Consider the following 22,606-nt stretch of genomic DNA (forward strand, 5'->3'; position numbering starts at 1 on the left):
AAACTAAAACCGTAATATTATGCACTAAAATTAACATATATTACCATGACAAACTGACCATGGCATTTTGCTAAAATTCATGTATTTTTTTAAATGTTCTGGTAATTCAAAATGGTGCAAAATATTCACAAGCAACTAAATAAAAAGCATCAGAAGAAAAGCTTTCCTCATGCTCCTGGACTGCAATGATTTAAGACATTCCTGTAACTTGATAACAGAAACACAGTATTGTCTCAGATGAATTTAAAAAAGCAAAGCTACGCATATTTTAACCCCCCCTCAAATAATTTTCCATCTGCAAATGAAATAATTCATGTTCTGGGTCATTTCCTACCGTTCATATTCGTATGATGCAAACTGAAGATATTCTGCATGTTGCCAGCAGATGGCATTAGCGAAAAATTAAATAAGCAACATGAGATCAGATGGTTCACAAAATTTCTACATGTGCACAGTTATATCAAAAGATCAACTATCAACCATTCTGAGTGCTAGTCATTCTTCTTTAAAAAGTCCTGTCTCCCCATCCATACCTTTTAAATACTGTTTTGCTTCTGACCATGTAATAATAAAAAGAAAACAGGTTTTGATAACATCTGAAATACAGTTAGTCCTTTAGAATCTGGGGCCATCAACCACTTGTATACAAATGTAGATATTCAAATGGGAATGAAATACCTCAATAAAGCTAAAATCTTCTAAGGGAGGTGTGTATGCCAGCTTTCAGGTAGCAGTACTTCCTGCAAGTGTCAAAATTCCAGATGAAACCTCTTGCTCCAGCAGGATCAATCTGCCACACTACAGTTTCACAGGTCTAATTGTCAAGGTTTGTTTTCCCTTTGCACCAGCACATGTGAGCAGTATTTGGCTGAAGATCAGCTCAAATAAAGGAATGTAATGTATTTTTTCTGAAAACCAGTATTTCCTATTTCTGATGGGCTTCACTACCTGGACAACAAAGACTGAGCACCATCTTCTCTGCCAGACTGGGTTCTGCTACCTTCAGCATTTTGTAGCAGGCCCTGCAAGTACAGACTGGCCTGATACTTCTAGCAAGTGGCAAGCTTCCCACTGTCCTGAAATATATATTAAAACAAGTAAATCCTTGTTTCAGCAACAGTCAAGGGATGACAGGTTTTCATTTATTGAAGACTGCAGCAGTAGAGCAGTACCATAAATGGCACTTCACTATGTGTAGCTTATGCTCTCAACTAGACTAATATTCTTTTAAGCCAGGAAGTACATTTCAAATCTTCCCAAATAGCTGGCTCTGCTTACTGTTACAGTGTCTTTAACAGTAAGAAGTCACATATATTCATCTTTCATTTCCTTTAAACAGGGGAAGTTTAGACTGGAGATAAGGAAGAAGTTCTTTACTGTTAGGGTGGTGAAGCACTGGAATGGGTTGCCCAAGGAAGTTGTGAATGCTCCGTCCCTAGCAGTGCACAAGACCAAATTGGACAGAGCCTTGGGCAACATGGTTTGGTGTAAGGTGTCCCTGCCCATAGCAGGGGGGGTGGAGCTAGATGATCTTAAGGTCCTTCCCAACCCTAGCTATTCTCTAAGTAAAAGCAAATTATGTACATGTTCTGACTACTGTGGCACTACAAAGACAAATGCACCACTGGAGAGCTCACTTAGGTACAAGTTAACATAAGAGACAGAACATTTCACTAATTCAATGATCTTAAGGTCCTTTCTAACCCTAACTATTCCATGATTCTCAAGGTGTTCAAACCTTTTAATGAGTTAATTCTCCACATAGCTATTTGCTATGATAATGAAATTAATATGTGAAACTACATAATCGCATAAACTATCCACCTTTTTAATAGGCTTATACCTTAGAGTGAAGCGTAAGGAAGAATCTGTAGGCGCTAAGAGACTACCCTAAACTATTTTCCTAGGCTCCTTCTTCTACCTAATCAGGTTTGCCACTCCCCCATTCCTGTGTTTGCTCATGCTTCAGCAACTGATGAAGCAATATCAAACCCGTCAGTCACAGTGAAGAAATTCCAACTCCTCCCTTTTCAGAAAACCCCAGAACTTGCTCAAAGACAATTTATAATCACTATCAATACAATGTACATCCAACTTGCTATTCTCTGGCAGAAAATGTACAAAACACATACAAATCACATCCATGGTGACAGAAGAGGTTTACAACTGTGTAAGATGGTAGGTCAGAGAGACACCCTTGTGTCACACTTCAGACAGTGACACGGCTTTTAAACGAGTGTAAGTCGATTCACACAACTACACATTTTTCAGCATTAAGTAATGCAGAGATGACAAGAATTAATCTAATTGCTAACAGTCACTTAACATCTGAAAAAAAAAAGTAGCTTCTAACTGGGCTGCCATGCTGCAATATCAAGCAAACACCACACTGAGAACTCTATCTTGTTTATGCTAACAACTATATTTATTTTAATTTCAGCATAGCATTCTGTGTGTGTAAGGAATGTCAGCAACCTTGGGAATCATGACCTTCTCTAAACATAGAAGAAAACCACAGAAAAAGATAATGAAGAGAGAGCTGTGAATGGGTCACTCAAGGTAAAAAACTTTCTGCAAAGAAACTAGTGCTCATGATACAAGAGATGAACAGAACAGCTTTAGAAGTTTTATGTGACAAGAAGCTTTAAACTGCATATTCTTGGTTTTCTTCAGATGAGAGAAACATCCTTTTAAAAAGCTGCTCAAGAGTTCTGCTTGCAGTGCATAATGCTTTAGTTTTGAAGGAAAGCCGTTAGCCTCATAAACAGAGTAGTATTACTTAGCCCACTCTCAAAGAGAATGAGGTATTAAAATTTTAGTTATTTATTGCACCTGTTAAATGAATGACCATTTTAGGAAGCATATTTCCTATTTCTGAAAGATTTTAAGCATGTATGTAAAGGAAGTCTAATCCATTGTTTCAGCTTCTGAAACAAGCAAATGCATTTTTGTGGTAACCCAAGATAAGGAGAATCTTTAACATTACTATACAAAGGCCCTGAGTAAGGCAGAGTACCAGCATCTCAAGTGGTTAAAAAACAGAACAAAAAAAACCCAACCCAAACATACTAAAACTCAATTTAACGTATGATCAATTTAGTATTTTAATAGATGTAAGAAACAAAGTGGTGTGCTTTTTCTGCATGCATATGCAAAGAAGTACAGAAAATTAACCGTGGATTACACAAATTCTTTTTATAGTATTTTTTGACACCTATCTCTTCCAAAAACACTCACCTGTCATATATTCTACTAATACAAAAGCAACAGAGAAAATAAAACAAAAACCAAACAAACCCCACAAACAAAAAAACAATCAAAACCAGATACTATTCTGAAATGTACAGGGCTCAATAAGGCAAGGTACCTATGTGCAGTGATGAAAGTACACCACCACCTCGGTCTTTTACGTCTTCAACAGTCAAGTTATCCAAAATGCTATTTCTCTTCTCGTAACATTCCACAGATAAGTCAGTAATGTACACAAAGGTGTTCGACAGGAAAAATCTCCAGTCAGAGATCAACAATACCTAAGTCCTAGCCTATCCATACTCTAGAGATTCAGACAGTACTAGAGAGAAAAACACAACACAAAAAAACAACCCCCCAGAAACACTAACAACTCCTTGCCAAAACAAACAAAACCCTACAACTTCCCCTCAAAACCCCCTAATCCCAGAAATTCACCACACTTATTTCATGTAAAGAAGGTTTCCTGAATTCAGGATTTCATTAGCTCTTTGTAATCCTTAATAACCAATCACTAACTTCAATTATTAACAAGTAAATTTCTACTAACTTTTCAACATAAAAATTTGGGAAAAACATAGTATTAGACAATTCAGCTAAGCAAAGTATTTTAAGTATGAAAAGCAAGTGAGGTAGTATCTATATTTCTTTGTCTGATAAGCAAGGAAAATACGCATCTGTAGAACACTTTGGCTTCTCTGCTCCTCCTGAGGAGTAACAAACTGACTAAATTAGTAACTGTCATTTTATTCTTAAATAATCTAAGATTCAGTAAAACTAAGGAGACACCTAAAGCTTCTCTTTCACCTGCATGCAAAAAAGTACAGCAGCAGCAGAAGAAAAGAAATATTAAGAAAACTTACAACTTATCTTCACATACTTACTCTGAGCCTGCAGCCATTTCCAAATAAGAAGTATCTGCTGTGTCAACCCCCAACGGGATCACTATGCTCATGACGTTCGTTTCTGATAAATTCGATTACTACGGAGTCCTATGCATTGGTATCCAAAACACTGGGGCATGCCAGCCACAGTGCTCATTGCAAACATCTAAGTGCATCCACAAACCCTGTTAAAATAAAAACAATGAAAGAAAGCAGAAGATTGAGTCAGTTCGCTTTAAAGCCAGGACATTTTACTTCACATGTTTTTTAACAAAATAATCACTTTTATCTGTCACAATGATCTCACCAGTTTTATTTTACACAAGCAAAAGGAAAACATTCTATCTTCTTCAAAAGTTAACTTCAAATACACTTAAGAGCTTGATGATCTTAAAGATTGAACTTAATATTACAAACTGACAAAAAAAAAATTTAGTGAATGAAAGAAAATAAAATCATCACATTAACCGAGGTGACAAAGACTCACTTTATGGCAGACTCACTGAATGCAAAGTACATTTGCTTACTGCTCTGTGCTGACAGAGCCTAGTTGCTATACCTTTCAATAGAAACCTGGTTACAGAATTTTTCAAGTATTTCTTAGCATTGTTCACTTTTGTTTTGCACTTAGAAACAACAAAATAAAGAAAAAAAACAAAGAAACCCACACAACTTTAAGTCCTAATACCAAGGATTTCAAAAGAAACAATGTCATAACTTCCATTCAGTATTTTTTAAAAACCAAAATCATTCTAATGATTCGCAATAGTAACAGAAAACAACTTCCATCCCATTTTAATAGAACATCATCAGAAGATACTATACCCACTGGGTGCCACTGCTAGAAGTGGTTTTTTTTAAAGTAGTAAACTGAAAAGCATCCGTAGCAGCTTTTGATTGTAGAGCAAAGCTGCAATTCACTTGACTGTCAAAAGCGAACACAACAATCCTACCTCTATGCCAGTTACTCCTTGTCTCTCACTCATCGAGCAGGAGAGAACACCCAACCAAGTCTAAGAGAGATATACACAGCATCTCAGCTGTCCCTATTCACAGACTGGTAAACTAATGCACCTTTATAGACTAATCCACAAGTTACTAAGCAATTGAAGCAGAATATCCCCAAACTTCAATAGCTGCATAATGCGCAAATGCAAACTCCTCCCAGAACGTCAGAATTTCAAGAACACAGACCACTCTGCAATGAAGCACATACAGTGCCTAAGAAATACACTTCTTCCATCTGACAAAGCATAGTATCTTAGCTGAAGTTTCCAAAAGCCCAGCAGTTTTGAAATTAACATATCTTAACACACTCATCCTTGCAAAACACTAGATTGCCAAGAAAAAAAAACACCTAACAAGCCTGCAGTGAAAAATGGGGCACTTACAAAAGGGAAATTAGACAAGCATTGTGGACTTAAATCTGAATTTGTGTCTTTTTTTGGTAAAGTCAGTATCTTCAGGATGATGCAGTAGCATCTACAAGGCATCTCTAAGGTACAAGCTTGCAGCAAGTCATCTAACTTCTTAAAATTTATGTCACTATTGAAGCTTAAAAAATTAACATCAAGCATCTTGGCATGCTCTGAAGTGCCTAAACCTCATTCTCCCTCTAGACAGCAGAAGTTCTGTCTTGGTCCCATTACACAAGTCACCAAATACAATCAACTGGAAAGTAATGAGGCCATTGGGTTATCTCATTTTTCTCATTTAAACACTGAGCATTTTCCTATCAGATACCACAAATGTCAAATTGTGTCATCAGCTACACATAAAGTTAAGGGGAAATCACGCAATTTTCAAGAATATGCAGGAAGAAAAGTCTGTTAAGCCAAAAGCAGGTATAGTATATTATTAGTAGCAAACATAAAAGAAATCACAAGCACCTGTTTACAATTTAAGTGATCACCCATTCTGACACCACAGTTTACTCAGAATAGATCCCTGAATACCCTCATCTACAGCTTACAGAGAACATCAACTTACCATTCTGCTCTCCTAAAAAAGTAGAAAAATTATATTAATGCCTACCCCAATAACTGAAAGGAAATCATCGTCTTAGACCACCACATTATCACAGGTTAAGGGTTGTTCCAATGCCATCTGCACCTCCGCTAAATAAATCATCACCGTAACAGACTTTATACTTGCTATTACATAAATCTGAAAATCAGTTTTTATGTGTTCCCAAGTAGGTCTAAAAGCCATCATGGACATCACTGCTGGGACCATGACCCTCACTTAAGATGTTTCTCGCACTTAAAACTGATTTTGGTGGTGGAAATTTTTTTCTAATTGAATGTTCTTCAAACACTTCTGACCAGGTAAAGTAACAATTGGAAATTAATGTAGGAAAAAATGCCTGGGAGGCTGATGGAAGTGAAGAATCTGCCTTAGACAGCTGCCTCACAGGCTATGACATCTGCAAACCTATGTAAGTAAGACTACCCGGTATATTCAAGTGGCCTTCACTGTCAACACAGAAAGATGTGGTTACCAAATCTGAGAATCACGTGAAATTTGTTTGGATCTTTTAAGTAATGTGGAGGAAAAGAACAGCACTGTGTGTACGTTTTTAGAGCTGTGTATAGACAGAAAATTAATAGCTAATGTATGGCATAAATAATGCCATAATCTCTGACCAAGCAAATGCATCACCACTCTTGTACAGAAGGAAAAAAAAAAGGGAAGGGATACAAAGCCAAGATAAACTTCTTCTTCCCGCAAGCAACTGAAATATGACATTAAGCCTTAGTCAGAATTCACTCAAAAATTCTGAGACTAATCTATACAGAATAAAATCAGAAACTTGAATTAGAATTTATTTTGCCAAACAGTGTTAAAGAGAAGTTGCTTCAAATAAAAGGAAGCAGAATATGATTTTAATACCACCTCACTATTTTTTACCACCATAAGTTTCCAGGTCTTCACCACGTTCACAGAAGCACAAAACCCTCAAATGCTCTTCCTCTGCCTAGAGTTAAGAGGAAAGAAGGCAGTCTCCAGCTCACAATAACTACATAGACAAATTAACTCAAACAAACACAGCTCATTATTTATTAATAGCAATCCTCAACAAATTCCCACAATGGCGACAGGGAAGACCCAGAATAAATTCATTATACGATGACTACTTATTAACAGAACTGTGATCTTACAGGCCATCCAACCATGAACTCACCAGTGATGTCAGATTTGGGATGAAGAAAACCTTGTAATGACACAGTAAAATATTCCCAACATTTTTACTGGATTATACTACAAAAATTGGAAAGTTCAGAACAGAAAATAAGGTAACCATTGGGGATCTTTCTTCCTTACCCATCTTAAAAGTGATTGCTTATCCTTTGAAGCTTGGTATTTAGATGAGTCATAAAAATACTACCTGCTATCATAATACAGCACTTTCCAGTTTCTTCAAGTACCTATCTACTTCAAATCATTATTCTTTCACAACTCTGACAATCTGTCACCCATGGCCTTTAAGAAACTGTTCCCATAGGTGCATTTCATCTAAATAATTGGCCAGGTTGAAGGGTGCTAGAGAAGTCTGCCTACAACCCAAGCAGATTATACACACCTTACTGTTTACATAAAGTCTTTCTTCAAGCAGTACATGAATTTGAAAATTAGACCACACTGGTTCGTCCATTTAATTTTAGGGTCATATGGTTCAAAGACACTATATAAAAACTTCTGGTCCAATGATCACCACTTTTTTGGGCAAAGCAGCCCATCTACCATACCTCAGTCTCAACAGTAGAGGCCCCCCAATTTTGTTAGGGCCCACTCTCCTCTTTTACTGACAATACACTGTAAGCTTTGACAGAATTTTGGCAATTTCTTAGATTCATCAAATTTTCTTCATTATCATCCTACCAGCACTGCTTTATTGTATGAAAACAAATTCCTTATTTGAAGAAATTCTGCTTTTATTTAATGGCAGTTAAAAGGCTTATCTTGCCCTAATAATACGATTTTTATCGGGGTGAAGGGAGGGGAGAACAAAACCAAAAACACACATCAAACCACTTTTGTTCAACCTGGTTAAAGCTTTTATCTTATGCAAGATCAACCTCCTGCAAGGAGCCTATCACACTTTACCATTCAATCACATTAGTTTACATCTTCTATGGCAGTTCCTGTTGTCTCTAGAGAATACCCAGGAGCTTTCTGACTTAACAGCCATATCTAGTCTAAAACATTTGAAGCCTCACCCATTTCTCATGATCCTCTGCGTTTATGATACTAGAACAACTTTTTTAGATTAACTGTGCTCTAGCAACAGAAGTGTAAGAGCACAATACATTCCAGATTATTGATGTGTGGCTTTGTACAACAAACATCATTTATGCATTAAACAAGAGAAAATAACTTACATATTATCCCTGAGGTATTCCACTTATACAACATTATTCTGTGGTCTAACAAAGACCACATGCTTCCTTTCTGCCATGTCCTTTTAAGATCAATTGTGTGACAGGAGAACTAAAAACTTCACTTTTTCCCTAGTACATGGAGGGAAAAAAAAACAAAGAACAAACCAAAATATAAAGGGCTCAGCTCTTGAATCAGAAAGTGAATGTGTTATCTCCTGAAATTACACCTCTGTTTTTGAGCCTAATGCTACAGAGTCCAAACATTCAAAATGAAATCCAGTTGCTATAATCAGATGCTGGCAGAATGGCACTCCAGGCCTACTTTATCAGCACGTCTTTTTTCCCCTCCTTCCACTTGCTTCTTGTAGGACCATCAAAAGATATATAGAACAGTTTCAGGAAATGAGCAGATGACAGATCACCTAGACAGAAAAATAAGAACTTGAAGTCTAGCCAGACTGTCCAGATGACTCCAACAAGGTTTCATAATCCTAGCTATCAATCATCCTCTAAGTGTCAAGAGCCCAGAGAAATTCTTCCATGGCATTTTCCATGTCACTTTCTTTGCTTTGTTTTTTTGTTGGGGTTTTTTATGGGGTTTTGGGGTTTTCTTCCTAAGGCAGGAAAACTAATCTTTTAAAACACTTAACTACTTACTTTTTTTTAATAGATTCAGAAACTGAGTTGCCATGTAAATGTAAGTACTCTTACATTCAAATAGAAAGTATCAATATAAATCTTATCAGAAAACTCTGACTTACCTTTATTTTTATTAACCATGAAGCACATTTTTCAAGCCAGAAGAAACCAAACAGTACCGGAAACAGTACAACTCACACGGTTATATGCTATACTGGTAGCTCACCTCTGCAAGATATTTAACCTTTTTTAAGGGAGAGGAAGAGGAAATAGGACTAAGCAGGCTGTTATAATCTATTCAGTAGGTGCAAGAATACTAAAGTTCTCATATGGGGATGCAAAGCTTCATAACAATCAAAGATAAGAGGTTGTGGCAGCACCAGTAACAACATTTCTGCCTTAATGATAAAAAACCTGTGCAAAAAATAATGTACCAAGGTAATATCATATACTTACTACAATAAGGTGGGGTATTTTGTTTGCTTAGGGCTTTTTTAGAATTCAGATTTACCCCTAACATTACAAGAAAACAAGGGGGAGGAGGGGGAGAGAAATCTGGTTTTACTATTCTTTGTAGTACATCTGACAGATTTTACACAGACTGTCATTGTTCCTTGTCTTTCCTTCCCCATAAATCAATTTCTGCATTCTACTGTCATGTGCTAGATACTGAAGACAAAAAGCATCTAGCAGTTAGGGAAAAAATCCACTATGAAAGTTAGGAACAGAACTCAAAACAAGGTGCAACACCACATTGTTTTCTAATTTATAAAGGGACAACAGTGAAATTATGTTTACCATTAAGTTCTTTTTTAGCTCAAATTTTTCCTGCAAAGCACTACACTAATTTTGCAAAGTTGATCACTAAATCAGTTTGACTTTCTCACATCACTACGTATTACAAAAATACTGAGACTTTTTGTTCCTGTTTTTAGACTTCAATATACAGCTGAAGTTCTTCAAAATTTTTTCTAGCAACTGCCTCTCAGTCACCACCTGCTGACAATTACAAGATAAATCAAGATTACCATAACTATACTATGCCTACTCCGCATCTTCAAAGTCTATACACAAGATACAAACATGGAAAAGGTTAAAGTGATAATTTACCCATATTTAGTGAACTGAGTAACTGAGAATAATTATCACTCCTGAACATCTGAAAAGTTATAGCTTGTGTTTCCCAACTAAGAGAAACAGGCAGTTTACCCCATGTTTAAACACCCGAGAACAAGTACAGAAAAGGTCCTCTTTTTGCTATGTCTGCTAAACTAAGGGTACCAGTAATCCCACTGCCTCACATCCTTTAAATACAGGAAAACAAAACAAAACAAAAAAAGTAACTATTTCCTGGAGCAGTATCTAAGTGTCAGAATACAGAGTACACACAGTATACACATATACAAGACTCATTTTTAAGGGATGTGCACAAATCTAAAAGAATTAGCCTGAAGCTTACTGGAACAAGCACATGAAATTGCTGAAACAAAGTGATTTGTACAGTCCATTTTCCACTTGTACATGGACAGAGGAAGGGCACAGAATTTATCAGATTTACAGATAAAAATGATTCAGATGTAAAATACACAAACTAGTCACATGACAGTCTTGAGTCAAGCAAGATATTTCAGTTCAACCAGCACATGATGCTAATCTGGCTGTAGCTTCAAGTCAATTTGAATATAAAAATAACCTACCAGTACTCACACAGCATTAAGCCCAAACCAAAACTCCAACTTCCTTTCGCTCCCAGTAGAAAATTTATGCTACTGTGGGTCCAGGTTGGATCCAGAGAACCATACAGGATTCACTCTGAAACTAACTACAGTTTCCCATGTCAACATAGGAAGGAAAGACAGAAAGACTTCCAAGCTCATACTACTGCTTTAACACCTCTCCTGACTCCTGCTGATCTTGGCGTCAGTGGCTCATACAAGTCATCTTAGGTAACAGAGACAGATGACCAAAAGGTAGTATTCTGTTCGATCTTCTTACCACATCAGGAAGTATGGTCTACGAGGTGTGCTGCTGCCTTCCTTCCCCTTAAAAATACTTTTTTTTTATAAAGGAAGGTAAGTAAGAATGTATTTGAAGTACTGATACTTGATACAGCAAACAGGAATGCATTTATGTACCTTAAAATTGAGATACCATATCAAGCCTACTATATACACTGAAGAAGGGAGAAACAAAATATAAAGGACAAACACTTAAAAACATCTTCTATGCCTAAGTTACCCTTTTTTGAGCACAAAAAATCTAAATATTCTCCTCTTGCCTCCCCCCAGTTACATCATACATGCATATACATTTTGCAATCATTAGCAGAAGCAATTCTTGTCATGCCCTCCTTCAGATTTACAGGCCAACAATTCTAACCTGTAGTCATGGGAACCACCCTTCCCACAAAGAAATACACAAGAATGGACCTAAGAAAAGTCGATACACCTATGCCCTAGCACAATCTATACAGGAGAAACCCAAGTAAAAATGCACCTATCAATATAGTGTGTTGCAGTCCACAAATCCAGTCTGAAAAGTCCTGTCTTCAACTGTCACAGAGCCAACAAACCGAGCTTTCCACCTGGCTTCCTTGCCAACATTTTTTTTTTATTATTTTTTCCTAATGGAGGGAAGGAGTTTACAGGGAGAAAAGAGAGGAAAACAGTAAGAAGATTTTACTAAAACCCTGTGTATTGCTTTCCAGTACTGCTCTGAGCACTCCTGTCTTTTCCATACAATAGTTAGGTTATTTGGAAAACTAGTGATAGAAACTGACATTTTAATGCTATACTCCAGATATCCTTCAAATGGTGAACTGTTCTGCGCACTGTGTGCATATATATGTATACATATGTATTAACACACAAATCTAGAAAACATATATGCAGTGTATATATATGTAGCATAAATACATACATCAAAGTAATCTGAATATTTATTTATTGCTGCTTGTTTCTAAGGAGATAAAACATCTTTCTTTAATCAGACCTAGAAGCATAATACATGAATAACCAGCTAATCTTGCACACAAGGAAGTTCTTTCTCTGCTTCCCTCAACACGTTCCACCATAGTACAGATTCTGGCAAGAGATTAGGAGGGATCTCCAACTTCCAAATGTTACACCACTGCAGTTGCAGTATGAAGTGCACAGGCTTAGAAACAGTTGTAAGCCCAAATTCAGACCTTTGCTACTGTTTGCTGCTTTCTATGGCAACCTAGCAGATAAATTAGCAGTCTACTTCAAATTTGTGCCGAGCTGAAACAGGATAATAGGTAAAAATAAGATAGTAAGCACATTCAAATACAATATACACATTAGGACTACTTTTAATCACACAGGAGACACAACTTGTTCTAAAAAAATCTGGTTTCTTTTGTATTTGTAGTTTGTGTTCTAAAATGCCCACTGACCTAATGTCCTCTATATCCCTCTCATAGCAGCATCTTCCTCATCACATTATCACCTGGTCCTAGCCTCTGCCACAAGCCCCTCAACAACCTATGTCACTCACACTGACCAACACTGTTAGCAGTCAGGTCCATCTCACCTCCTCCTCACGGCCCCATCAGCCAATTAAAAAAAAAACAAAACCACAATAAAATACCTGCTATGGCTGGTTTGGAGTTACACATAACAGGTGCCTAAAACTGTTATGCTGCTTCTCCATGCTTCTCCCAGAAGACTGCGCATAGCCCTTTTTCATCGACTTCTGGATTTTCATTAAGTTTCAGAGATTTCAGGGGCACCAATTTCCTATTTCTATCAAATTTTGGTAGTGGGTTTGTTGGGTTTTTTGGTCTTTTGTAAGTTATTGGCTGCAATGACAGAGACCTAGGGCTCATTAGACTAACCTAAGAAACACAGCCATTACAGCCAAACTACTACAGTGTATGGCTCCTTCTCATACTTTTTTTTTAATCCAGAGCCAATATAGAGTAAGATCAAGTATGGTGAAGTAACGAGTTCATTAGCAAAATTACAAACATCCTGATACAATAAATACAGGACTTCACATTCAACAAAGACCTCAGTCAGGTCTGGAACAACAGGCAAACTTCATGAACTGGTCTTGAGTTTGGGATCTAGAACAAAGATGAAAGAAACCCTGCCTCCTCCATGGTATCAAAGATTCATGCACAAAACCCCTCAAGTTTCCACCATGTAAGTATCAATTCTTCAGTATACACATCATATGCATTACACCGAGTGGAAAGCAAGCTGCCCTTATAAGTATAAACCTAGAATCACTCAGCAGTAAAGTTCCTGCCACACAGAAGAGCTAGTTTCCACTGGCCATAGGCTATCTTCCCTTTACTATCTGCCCCAAGAGTACTGCTGTTGTGTATTCCTAAGTAGTAATGGAAAGCACTCTCTCTTCCTTGGATATTTATGCCAGTCCATTAAAACTTGGATGACTTCCCCTTACCTCTTCTCTCTCTTCACTCCTCCTTTTCTTCTCTCAGTGGAAGTTAGACAAAAAATGAGACTAGGAAAAGAAAAAGAATGAGTGGTAGAACAGAAATAAAGGTAAATGCAGTTATAGAAGGAACAAGAATTAGTTAATTGAATAGAAAGATCAGAGAAACAGTAAGCAAGATTATACAGAATAACATATTAAAGATTTGCAGATTTTTATTTACAGAAAGCAATTCCCAAAATTGAAAATTAACTGCCAATGACTTGATGTCTCTAATTTTGCAAGCACCTGCCATACTTCTTAAACCACACACAAAAAGGCCTAACCATTCAGAAGTTATTATTTGAGTAAGAGAGTCAACAAACTGCAAAATACAAGACAAGTAGAACACATGAAGAGTAAGAGAAAAGGATACTTTTTCATTCCAATATTGCTTATTGCTTGGTACTAGCTACCAAACTTTAGTGTATTACACCACATCACTCTGAGATGCAAAACTCCTTTAAATAGAAATTCAAAGGTTAAGAAAATAAAGTAGTTTCTCATTAGAAACATCTGGACTTAAGTCAGTCTTTGTATCAGCTGTTTTACTGCAAACATTTGGGTCTATCTACCACAAAGTGGTACAGAACTGATGATTAAACTTACACAAAATGCCTATATATGACTTACCAATTCTCTGAGAAAACATTATTTACTCCTGTTACTGAAAGTTATTTTTACAAACATTTCAAAATATAAAGTGTTTCTCCCAAGTACATACAGTCCATATTCGGTAAGAATACTCCATAAAGGCTATTTCTTCTTTTATTAAAGGTAACAGCATACCTCATGGTGATTCAGTTACTTAGAAGTCTAAATTCTAAGGCCCAATATTCCTCCCAAGGACAAGGCTTTTGGGGGGAAATGTGACTACAAATACATATTGGTATTGCCTTCAATAATCTAAATATTTTGCTGGCTTCATGCAATCAAATAAAATAATACATTTATTTTTTTCTATGCTGCTAATTAAGGCATGGGAGTCTATTGTAATTACTAGCTACCTGCTACACAAGAAGTAAATCTTTTGGCTTATTTGAAGTCTGACATTTCAGGTAAGCAAATTTCTGATATGTTTTTATGTTTTATCAGTGGCATGTGACCTACATTAATAGCACAACAGCACTTCTACTATTACTTGTGAAAGCAGTTTGCAGACATTCACGTAATTGTTAGTTAGGCCTAGGAATCTAAACACAAGCAAGTTGGAATTTTGCACTTTTTCAAACAGAAATTTAATTCTTTCTAGCAGTTGGAAGAACTCTTATGTAATTTTAACCACAGTTCAACCTGTACTATATTTCTTGGTAACAACTTGACAATATTCCAAGGCTCTTTACTAAGATTTTGTGAGGAAGAGGGCTAGAAGGGGTGAGGAAACAGATGGAAGGGACTATGTCATGTTCAAGGACAGCCAAAAAAAATACAGAAGTTTAAGATCAGAAGATCCTTCCCACTTCCAAGAAAAAAAAAATTCCTTTTCAACTGCTATTATTTAGCAACATTGAGTCATTCTAAGAAATTAAAAGATTCTATGCATTTGTAAATTTATACCTTTGAGTTTTCAAGGGAGATCTCAGTATGTATTTTTAATTGTAATAACAAAGACATGAAATACATCATCTTACAATAAACATAACCAAGAAATTCTGCCCAGCAATGGAAGCACAAAACACAGCTTATAACTTTCAACATTAATGCCATGCAGAAGAAGAAAAGATGCAGAGTTTGCCTTTTATTTGTCTTCCAGTACAGAAGATGTGATTGCAGAGTAGGAGACAGGAGAACTAACATAATAAACAACACCAACTCTACAGTAATTCATAAAAATGCTGCATAATAATATTAAATAAGATTCCCATGATGTGTAGTTACCCTTCTATCCTAAGCAAAAAAAGTAGCTATATTACTTGCGAAAGAACATCAGGGAGGAGCATTATAACTAGTAAAATAACTACTGTATTGTTCATCAGTTATATATATAAGTATCCACATTTCTTTCTTAGTTCTAGAAACTGGTTCAGAAACCAAACAAGTAGCGTAATCTCTCAATATCTTCCTCAAAAAAGTTATAAATAAAGTTGCTGTAATTCTCAAGTCTTTGCCTTCAGTTTAAGCAGAACCTACTAAAAAAAAAAATCCTCATTTGAAAAGTTTTCTTAAACCAACAGTTAAGACAGGATTAACTGTCTAGACTTCGAATGTTATCTGTCTTGTGATACAGTTTTTAACACAGCCCCATTATAACCACACTAATTAGGGAGTTCATTTTGTCCACTCAAGTTAAAAGCATCACCTACTGCTAAAGAAAAAAAGCATATTTAGATTTAGTCAAGTTAAAAGAGTCAAGAGCAACAAACACCAAACCAAATTAAATATTCAGAGCTCTTCAGGGTAAAAGATAGAAACCTACCATCCTGTATATATGTAAAATTTTCACTTTGTAAATACAGGATATTAGTTCGTTACTTTCTATGACTGATGAAATAACCAACAATGGATAAGAGATTACAGGTCCTTCCTCTTAAGTTGTAATATAAAGTACAACAGTGTCATTAAAACCTAGTCTTATCACCCTGTCTTTGAACTTGATGGCAATTTTTTTTTGAGATAATGATATAAAAGTGAATGATTACCCAGACTACGATGGCATAAAACACAGCACAAAACACAACACATGAGAATCAAATAAAAAGCTTCTATAAACCTGAGCCTTCACTATGAAGTTTAAACATCTACACCTACTGAAAATGTTTACTTAGAACTAAATACTAAAACTAGGATCAACATTATTTTGTCATTTCCATACTTAGCCTGATTTGCAAAACTGGTCCCTTGCAAAGCTCATCTAAGTTTTACAATAGTATATCTCCATCTAAGCAGTGTATGAACTATCACATGGAAGGAGACATAGCACTCTTCCAATAAAACATGTAAAACTAACATGCACATTTTACTTGCACAGGATATAATCTGTGTGCTACTTCAATATATTCTTCATTTGTACTTCTGAAACACGTAATTTGAGCAGGCACTGTGACTTACTGTAGTTCCTGCCAAATATTTTCATTTTAAAAATAAAAAGAACACTTAGGTCAGACACATTAAAAAAATACTCTGTACAACAGAATTTTCTTCAAAGGCTTACAGATAACCTTAACTGTTAAAATTTTCAGTCAACCAGCAAAGCTTCAAATCTTGTCTGTCTCATTAATATCACAATAAGATTTGTAAGAGGAAATAAAAATAACCTCATTATCTCCTAGCAAGTACATAAAACCTTGACCAGGTTTCTTTTATATTACTTGTTTGTTATGCCTTAAAGGTAGCAATAGTTTTGTCTCTGAAAACTATAGCAGGTTTTCTGTAGTAGGAAGGTCATGAGCAGAATTTTGGCTCCTCAAAGATTAGATTAACTTTTGTGGGTGTGATTCTTTGGTTAGGAAGAAAATGTGAAAACCAGTGTAGCTAGAAATACTCATCTTGCACCATTCAAAAACCCACTACGATTAGTATTTTAACTGACCCAGAATTTGGAAAAAACTAAAAACTTGGGGTTTGGTTTTTGTTTTGGTTTTTTTTCTCTCTGTTAATCCACATTTTACATATGCTGGAACTTTTTTTTTTCTCCCCAGAGATGCCTTAAGTTTCATTCACAGCAATAAATTAAAACTACTGTTTGCACAGTGGAAACATTTAAACACTGTACCTGTTCCAAAAACACTGTCCAACAAAATTTGCTTTTTGAGAGATTCACAAATGCTCGTTTGTATGGAAGTCACAAGGCCAATAACATACATGGATTTCTTTAGCATTTTTCCAGAAGTCTGAATGGAGTTTTATTCTATATCTTCACTAATCTATCCCCTCCCATGCAATTTTGTTAGAATGTTATACAAAACCAACAAAATACTTTCATTAAACCTTCACTTACTATTATTTGTTTAGAACAATGCCACAATTCTACAATTACATACACCACTCCTTAACTAGGTCCCACAAATGATTCTTCCTAAAATGAGTATTAGCATGCACACAAAATTAGACTGCCCTTAAATGTGAGATCAGGACTAGAGACATTACACCTTTCAGTGTGACATCAATTTCTGTACTTCTGTTGCTCTCCAATGGAATATTAACAATTTTGTGTGCTGAAACTGTACCAAAGATGAGGCAATGCAACTTTTAAAAGTAATCGTGAATTGTAAAGCTAAGAAAAACTTTCCCTAGATATAGTCTAAAAACACAGCATTATTTCCCCTATGTTTCCCAGATGGCAAAAAAAGCTCACCCAAAAGGCTAAGTGACATTTAAGGAGATTTTTCCTTCAGATATGAAAAGCTTAAAGATACATAAGTGGTTTCAGAACTGCAGCCTGTATTACTGCATTTGTAACACCGTGTTTGTAAGCCAGAAATGTCTGTCTTCCTCTTTCAAGAACTATTAGGGGGTTTTTTGGGGGATGTATTTTATTTTTATGAATATACTTTAACATATCAACATCAATGGAGTTGTTTTGTTTGTTTTTTTTTTTAAGGTAGAATTTCCTTTGTAACATTGTCTCCTTAAAACAATCACAGATTTGTTTCTACAAATGGAGAAACTGAGTCACAAAGGCAAACTGACTCACTAAAACTCATACAGGAAAACCCTGGAAGATCTCAAAATTCCAAGAGGTTCTTAGTGCATAAATTTGCAATCTGTAAGGTAAGCAGTAAAACTTGTGCATAAGGGTTTAAATCTTTGGGTTTATTTCACCACCTCCCCCCTCCCCACCTCATGAACACTTTTTGTAAACTGTACAAACTTATTTTAATCTTGATCTTGAGTTAGATGTCTGACTGAGAACATGACTGAGGCCATGAAGTTGGTCTGCAGAACTGTGTAGCCCTCTAAATCATGTTTAAAAAGAGTTAGTCATAAGAACAGAAACTTTAAACCTAGGGAAAGAAACAGGCAAAAGGTTTCCAAAAAGGCCCACAGATATGCTGCTTAGAAAGCTATTAACATACTTTTTAATAAACAGAGTAAAACATGGTTTATTAAAACAAAATCTATACAAACAAGGGAGGTAGGATGGGAGCATACATTACTAGACTATTAATGCATCACTTGGTGGTTGAAATTGCTCAGCCTTTGGCCTCAAAACACATGAAAGGCATGCATTAACAACACTCTAAAAGTCTTACTATCTTATTGTTCAACTCCAGGTATAGTTTAAACCACACGTCAGTGCTTCCAAATGATATCTAAATTAAAATTCTTTAGAGATTGAAGGTAGCTTTGCCATTTCAATACCTCACTTTCGATTGTTTAAATCCAGAAAGTTCCAAAGCTATACTAGAATAGGAATTTGTACCTCATTAAACCAAGGACAAGATTTTAAAAAGGTGCACACAAAACAGTACATTTTTTTGTCGTTGTTGTTGCTTAGAACATCCACTTTGCAGCCTCTATAGTTTGTATCGGAATACACTACACCAACTACCAAATAATAAATCCTTGTGACCTCCCCTCCCCCCACTCAAACATATTTATAGTGGTGATACTAAAAGGTTCATATTTCATTTAGGAAAAAAAAATAGAGGTTAAGAACGGCACTTTCCCTCGGTATTTGTATGTATATTACCACGTATGTGATTTACACAGCAATATACAAAATAAATGAAAGGGGAAATAAACATTATACCAAGATTATGGTGGCAGAAAAATATCCGCGTCTTAATAAAGTAACAGTTTATCATCTCACACGGATTATTCCTGTAAGTATAAAGTTCTTTTAGTATTCTTGAACTATCAATACATGGAATTACTACCCTGATGGCCAGTAAAGGTATTTCCTGGAAGGTGAATGACGTTCACAAATCTGATTCCACAAAGAATTAACTGACTGTTTTAGTGATCTTAATCCAGTAGTTATTTTGATAAATATTATGCTTTTATGTCGTTAATAGGATGGACAGATGTATAGTATCCTTCACAAACACAGGAGCTTTTCCAAATTGTTAAACCGACATACATACTACCTTACAGCAACCTATACACGCCCCTCAAAGAAGCTGCTTCACTCTGTTGCCTCTTTCCACCCCCCATTTCCCCGACAAGAGTGGTCTCGTTCACTTGCCTTTCACACACATAACCAATAAAATTAATCAGCTGGAACACAGCATTTTTAAATCGGAGTAAAGTCAAGAGACATTTTGTACATTATTTGAACGAAGTCTTTTCATTTGAAGATAATAAGACTCTAATATGCTGCAGACAAACGCACTGCATGGGGTGTGGAGGACCCGAGCTGATTAGATTACCACAACATCAGCCTGAGGCCGCCATTTTTAGAATCTCTAAAGGACAAAAGAGGGAAATTAAAAATATTGCTCCACATTTTTGGTAAAGTTACTTTAAAGTATAGCAACGACAGCCAATTAATCATGCACTGGAAGTACAGCCATGGATATCTCTCTGTTTTCTCTAATCTGAGCCCTGAATAACAAAAACCTTTCATTATTACTCCTTTAAGGTACTGTAAATAAACAGGCTAAAACATTCCTATATCTAGATGCAGTACTAAACTTCTGCTTTCAACGACACGTAGTCTGTACCATTTTAGGGACCTCAGGGCTTTTTAGCCACCGCACATTCCCCAATGGCTGAGCATGGGGGAATACAGGACGTTTATAATCAGACTATATTATGTTTCTCTACCCTATTTAGTACTACACAGTGAACCGTTTGTTTCCCCTGCCCTATGTCTGCAGCAAGTGTCTGTCCCACCAATATTTATCTCTTTAGGAAAGAGACTGAAATGAGCCACCCAAAGAACGTGAACGCTGGCTGCAGAAACTGAAGAGAGGAAGGGATGCACCAATATAACTACTTACACCCTCAAGAAAGGGGGTGGAGAGAGTGATCCCCTTTTAAATTGGCACAGAAACTCTTGAGGACTGCTTTCCGTTCGTCCAGGTTACACCACGAGAGGAGATATTAGCAGGGAGGGAGGAAAGGAGGCGGGGGTGTGGAAGGCAGAGAGATTAGGCCTATAATGAGCCATTTTAGTACCACAAAGCAAAAAAATACAGGATGGAGAAAAAGGTTTCCCATAAGCTTCAGCAGAACTCAATACGCAGTCCCAATAACACATAAACCCAGTCTGAGAACCACCAGTTTAAGGAAGCGTACGTTGTCACATAATAGCCTCTTCTGGCTCCTTTTCCGATCATAATGCATAAATCTGGCGTAACTGCCAAAAAATTCTCCTCAGCTCCTCCAGTTACAGTAACCCGCCATATTCACAAGATATAGCGACAGCCTGCCATTTTTTAACCAAACCTCACAAAAGAAAAAATAAATTCAAGGCAACTTAAGCAGAATTTAAAAATATTTCAGGGTGGGAAAGAGTTATACTCGCACCGAGGTTAATGATACACTCCCGTCGCATTTCACTCCCTTTTTGCCATCCCCCCTCCCCAAAGCACCCACAACAGAATATGCTGGTAATAACCGAAGACTCACCTGTAATTGTCACAGGCCAGGCAGCAGGACCCCTCAGCTGAGCCCCTTTTCTATCCCAACCAAAACAATGCAACAGCCCCACTGCGGATGTCCCTATCCTAGGTAGGACTGAACCCTCAGCAGGCTCTAGTAAAAGAAAGAAAAAGAAAAGAAAGGAAAGAGGAGACCCCCCCTCCCCCCCAAACCTAACTCAGTGCATAGAACGCTACGGGGACCAGCTCGGAAGCGCCTTTGCCTTGGGACCTGTGTACAAACCCCGCTGCCGCCGCTGCTCCCGTGTCTCCCTCCTTTCAGCCTCCTACGCTCCCTTCTATGTCACTGCCTCTCTCTGGGAAAATGGCGTCCGCTCTCCCCTCCCTCCCCCTGCACGGGGCTCACCCGCCCCGCCTGGCAGGGGCAGGGTTACCAAGGCGAAGCCAAATCGCCGCCATTTTGCTTATGGGCTTGGAGCGCAGCTTATGCCCGCCGAGCCCTCAGTGTCCATTTTGCAACCGCGCTTTGCATGTTACGCTGGGCGTCCCGAGCAGTCTGGGCGCGGCCGAGACACCAGACTGCGCCAGGGGCTGGGCAGGGGGGCTGTAAGGAGGGAAGCAGCAGAGGAGAGGAGGGGCAGCTGCAGCTGGGGCTGGTGCCGGGGGCGATCCGCAGCCCCGGAGGCGCAGACGGCAGACGCAGACGGGGGAGGGGCGCGGGCTCTGTCCCAGGCTGTTGTGGGACCGAACGAGGGCGGGAGAACGTCTGACTCAGAACTGCGCGCTCTGAGGCACAAACGCCAGAGCTCCCTCCTCGCCTGCTCCCCCTCCCCACCTCCGGCTTCCTCCTCACAACCGTCGTTGCTCTCAGCGTACCAATCCTTCATGAGTCTCAACCTGAGGAGTAACAAAGTACGCGAAAAGCCGGGCAGACCCGCCGGATCTCACACAGGCAGAGGAACTTGCTTGAGGGGCGGAGAAGAGGGGCGAGAAAGGGGATGGAGCGGGAGCTTTGAGGTTTTGACCGAATTTCTCCTGTCAGGCACTTTAGGCTGAGAATTTTTCCCGAAGTGCTCAAGGCTTGCATATAAGGCAAGTGAGAGCTGCTTTTCTTAAAGTGGGGCAGCACTAGCTGAAGGCGCTTTCGTTTCTGCAGGGAATGAGAGGAGCAGTGAACGAGCCCCGTTTCCCCTTCAGGGAACGGCACTCGGGGAGCAGGTATGGTCTGCTTTCATCCGGACCAGCGGGAGCTGGCGAGGCGAGAAGCTCGCCTCAGCGTTTCAGAACAGACGCAGCCTCCGCTGTTTGTACCGAGCTCCTCTTTCCACCCGCTCCCGTTCTGCCCGCACGCCACCCTGCCTGGCTTCAGCCCCTCCAGCGACATGGCTGATTGAGGGAGGGGAGGCGGTGGCTGGGGTTTCGTTCGACGCCCACCAGGGGCTGAGCGAGCTTCCTTCAGTGCGCAAACTCGGGGCACCAGATAAAAGCTGGGCTGGCAGCTCTT

The 22,606-nt window shown here is 38.0% G+C and overlaps 1 protein-coding gene across 3 annotated transcripts in view; it reads right to left on the reverse strand.

The window, feature by feature from the left end:
• The window catches only part of KMT2E (lysine methyltransferase 2E (inactive)), a 58,367-nt gene extending 36,922 nt beyond the window's left edge, over positions 1 to 21,445 (reverse strand). Inside the window, exons 1-2 of one of the 3 annotated variants that reach the window (XM_034062769.1) lie at positions 21,131 to 21,445; positions 4,134 to 4,318 (exon numbers count right to left, since the gene is read on the reverse strand). In XM_034062769.1, the coding sequence (XP_033918660.1) occupies positions 4,134 to 4,204 (71 nt within the window). In that variant the 5' untranslated portion in view covers positions 4,205 to 4,318; positions 21,131 to 21,445. The remainder of the gene's footprint in view (positions 1 to 4,133; positions 4,319 to 21,130) is intronic. The other 2 variants (XM_034062768.1, XM_031048302.2) reach the window with 2 other exon arrangements.
• Positions 21,446 to 22,606: the final 1,161 nt, after the last annotated feature.

Source organism: Melopsittacus undulatus, chromosome 5 (genome assembly GCF_012275295.1).
Source record: "Melopsittacus undulatus isolate bMelUnd1 chromosome 5, bMelUnd1.mat.Z, whole genome shotgun sequence".
NCBI classification, from domain to species: domain Eukaryota; kingdom Metazoa; phylum Chordata; class Aves; order Psittaciformes; family Psittaculidae; genus Melopsittacus; species Melopsittacus undulatus.